Source organism: Octopus bimaculoides, chromosome 8, assembly GCF_001194135.2.
Source record: "Octopus bimaculoides isolate UCB-OBI-ISO-001 chromosome 8, ASM119413v2, whole genome shotgun sequence".
In the NCBI taxonomy this organism is placed as follows: Eukaryota; Metazoa; Mollusca; class Cephalopoda; order Octopoda; family Octopodidae; genus Octopus; species Octopus bimaculoides.
Window position 1 is genome coordinate 8,305,519 of NC_068988.1, and position 4,219 is coordinate 8,309,737.

A 4,219-nucleotide genomic window follows, 5' to 3' on the forward strand; every position below is an offset into this window, starting at 1 on the left:
ATTTACATGCATATAAATTGCTATTTGAAATGAAATAACAGCTAACTGGTGATTAAAACTCCATGTGAATCCACTTATATCCGATTTCCAATCAAACATAATTTGTCCTCCCGTTTTCTTTTGGGCTTATTTGCATTTAAATAAATTACAGAGAGTATATCCAAGACCGGACTAAAACAGAAGATTCGGTTAAACTTTTTATTATAACACGATAAAGTATATACTCTTTACATGTGTTTCGCTAGCGTATACGAGTATGTTGTACGGGAATCGTTACATAATCACTTTATAACGCCAGATCTTCAGAAGAAAATAGTAATTTGATCTATTGTTAATTACCAACCTCAGTTTGTAAGGAAAGTAAAATGATCACTGTGTGTAAATTTAGTAGAAATTTATATTCTATGAGTCTAGTAGCTATGATGAATATTATTCACTGGCTGATTAAATGTGTCAAGATCGAAAGATAACTTTTGTTTTTACCAGTTTTAAAGACAAAACGACAAAGTTCACTTCCAACGGCATTGTCTTTATTTCCCAAACATTTCAATTGGGCATAATTATTGCGAGCTGGCAGAATCGTTAGCACGCTGGACAAAATGCTTAGCGGTATTTTGCCTGTCGCTATGTTCTGAGTTCAAATTCCGCCAAGGTCGACTTTGCCTTTCTTCCTTTCGGAGTCGATGAATTAAGATAAATTAAGTGAAGCACTGGGGTCGACGTAATCGACTCATCCCCACCTCCCCACAAATTTCGGGCCTTGTGCCTATGATAGTAAAACGGGTAATTATTGCGTTACCTTCCTTGCTTCTCATTAGATTTTAAACACCCACTACAAGAAGTTCTGACGTCTAAATACTTGGATAATCTCATTTAATCGAAGTTCTTTCAATTCCACTCTATTATATATGTGAGATTCTATCGTATAATGTCTGTGGCACGCAGAAATGTCCCTCGAGGGGTTTTTCTTCAGCCTCCTTCAGTGCTATCAAAATGCAGACATAAGCGTTGGCCTGACCTTTTCAGACCTTTTCGTGTGCCACTAGTCTATCGCATTAGAACCGCAACCATATTTGAACGACTTAATTGCCTAATTGATCTCCCCACCCACACCAACTTCCAGACAAAATTTACCATTTGATATTTGTCAAAATAAACATTATTGATTTTTTTTTTCTGTTCTTTAGTGCTACTAAAAATCTTTTGTTATTTTGTTATTTTGTCGTGTGTATTTTCATTTATAATTCTTTTTCAATTGCTTCTCTATCTCTATTCCCCCCTTTTTTTTCCTTTTTCTTGCAACTTAGGGGTCTTCTTGAATGGCAGCTGAAGTCTTTGATTCTGGCTACAGATATAACCAGGCAGCAAGAATTTATCCGGAAATTCAAGGTTGGAGTTTATTTAAATGTATTTTGTGTGTGCATATCATATGTATATTATAATGTGTGTGTGTGTGTGTGTGTGTGTGTGTGTGTGTCATATGCATATTATAATATATGTGTGTATGTGTATGTATGTTTGTATATGATGATGATCATTGCCTCATCCTGTCAGATGTAAGCTGTCTCACTCTCAGCCTGATTATTCTGGTTTATTTCCTTCCTTACATATACGCGGATATAACTCTTCGTGCCACGCATCCATCGCCAATAAGACATTATAAGATACAAACCGGATCAAGAAATGAAACGATTGTGAGACGACATCTGTACATTAGAAAATTACTATTTTTAAATCTCACAGAGAGAGATATTCAGTAACAGTACTTTGTAGTAAAGATTGTTTGCCAACATAACATAACAGTCCTGGTTTAGGATGAACGTTGCTGTAATTTAGCCCCAGGAAACCCGGAAATTGCGATACACAGATATTGTTATGAGCTGAGTGGGGGTGCTAGATTCCCTTGTTCGAAAATATAAGGACACAGATCGTGTCGTATTGCCAACATAACATAACAGTCCTGGTTTAGGATGGATCTTGCTGTAATTTAGCCCCAGGAAACACGGAAATTGCGATACACAGATATTGTTATGAGCTGAGTGGGGGTGCTAGATTCCCTTGTTCGAAAATATAAGGACACGATCGTGTCGTATTGTCTCCTGGGGCTAAATTACAGCAACATTCGTCCTAAACCAGGACTGCCATGTTATTTTGGCAAACAATCTTTACCATGACATCTGTACATCTTTGCATTTCAGTGACAAAAGTTTGTACATCACTTTTGCTACTCTCTCGGTTGCCATAGCAGGTTCCAGTGAGAAGCCTTGTAAGATGACTAGTAACTATTTTGGCTGCAAGTTTTATGACAGAGTTTTTTTGTTTTTGTTTTTTTTCCACGGCTTCGTCAAAAATGACAGGAGCCTCCTCTACCTCCTACAAAATCTGTTTAACTCATAGATAAGACCCTGACAATTATAACAAACTGTATCCGATGATGAGGCTCCAGTCAAGGAGTTGTAGATTTGTTGGGGGCGTGGAGACACCCCTTAATTACTATTAATCCCAGATCCGTTCTGATCCTGAACAGTGGTACTTGTCAGGGTTTTAGCTATAGATTAATAGCTTTCCCAGGGGTAGAGGAGTTTTTCGTTGTTTTTGACCAAGTCGTGAGGAAGGCAATTCTTCTAGGAGAAATATATCCTGACATAAAACTTGCAGTCAAAACAGTTAGCAGTTTTCTCGCAACGCTTGTCACTGGAACATCTTACTACGGTGACCGAGAGAATGGCAGAAAGTGTTGTACATTCAGTGACCTACAAATGTTTTACTATCATTTTATTTCTTGATATGTATATGGTTATTTAAATATAGAAATGTTTTTATTTTGTTTTGTTTTGTCTTGTTTTTCAGGAGTACCAAGATGATCCCAATTTCACAATCAAGAACAATGCCAATCATAGACATTTTGTGATGCAGGTAAATATATTCTTCCATTACTGTTATCTCTCCTCTCCCAAACACATGCACACACTCACGCCTTCTTACATACCCTCCCTCCCTCTCTCTCTCTCTCTCTCTCTCTCTCTCCAAACTTGTTCTTTTTTATATTACATAACTAATAGTGCCTCTGATGTTCCATTACAGATCGCCATGAAATGTGCCGATATCAGTAACCCATGCCGGCTGTGGCCCGCCAGTAAGCAATGGAGTGAGAAAATCTGTGAAGAGTTCTTCCTACAAGGTACAAATTATTTAGTAATATACTAACAGCTCGCATTTAAGAAACACACATTTCGTCGACTGACGATCGGGAATCTCCACAGTTTCTGCACCTCCCGACAGTACCACTCTTTCCAACGTTACCGAGCAGTAGTGATGCCACCGATGAATATCTGTTTTCTTTTAGTCTACACTGTAATACCATTTTTCTCTCAGTTATCCATGCAGTCACCATACCAAGATGAGTGGCGCTAAAACCACTCCACCTGTGCCTATAATAAAGTGCCACTCATTTTGTTTCATCCTCTCCTGCTACAATAACAGTAACAGCAACATACGCCTATTTCTAAATTGTTTAGAAATTAAATATCTGTTTGACAAACAGTAAGTAGCTGTCATCTATATGATGCACGGAGCATTAAAAATCCTTAAGAAACATATTTAATCTCCTTAACACTTTCTTAATGTTCCTTGCATTAAATAATATTTATTTAATTATATTTTTAAATTTCTAAGAGTCTTTTTTTTTTTGCTCCAACGAATACACATTTATGAAAATTTACTTCGAAATTCGTTCGTTAACCACTTGAACGCATTCCAAACATAGCTAAAATATTGAATTATTAATTGAAGTAGGTGCCAACAATGACTCGTATATGCAAATGTGTCAATCCAATTCTCTTAAGCTCTTGAAAATAGTCGCTAAATTGGAAGCGCTTCTGTGGACAGGTAAAAAGAATAATCTGCCTTTTGAGGAAATGAAAGCAAAATTGAAATTATTTCAGCAATTCTCATTTTCTATTCATGAAAGTATTATATTTAAAGGTAATATATTTACATCTTTTATATATATTATTGGCTAAAAACAAAGGGGGTGGGGTAAAGACCCTCTTCGATCGTATATGACCATGGGATAACGCCTAAAAGTTACCCTCCGATGGCGCCTAAAAAGTTACCCTAAAGAGTTATCCTAAAAAGTTCGGGCAAGGTTGTTTATGGAAGACCAGCAGTCACCCATGCGTACCAGCTTCCCCACTCCACGCCCCCCGATGTTATCCGA

The 4,219-nt window shown here is 37.2% G+C and overlaps 1 protein-coding gene across 2 annotated transcripts in view; it reads left to right on the top strand.

Moving 5' to 3' along the window:
* Window positions 1-4,219, top strand: part of LOC106872159 (high affinity cAMP-specific 3',5'-cyclic phosphodiesterase 7A) — a 126,240-nt gene that overhangs the window by 113,595 nt on the left and 8,426 nt on the right. For both annotated transcript variants that reach the window (XM_052969929.1, XM_052969930.1), the window contains 3 exons: window positions 1,308-1,389; window positions 2,851-2,916; window positions 3,085-3,181. In XM_052969929.1, the coding sequence (XP_052825889.1) occupies window positions 1,308-1,389; window positions 2,851-2,916; window positions 3,085-3,181 (245 nt within the window). The remainder of the gene's footprint in view (window positions 1-1,307; window positions 1,390-2,850; window positions 2,917-3,084; window positions 3,182-4,219) is intronic.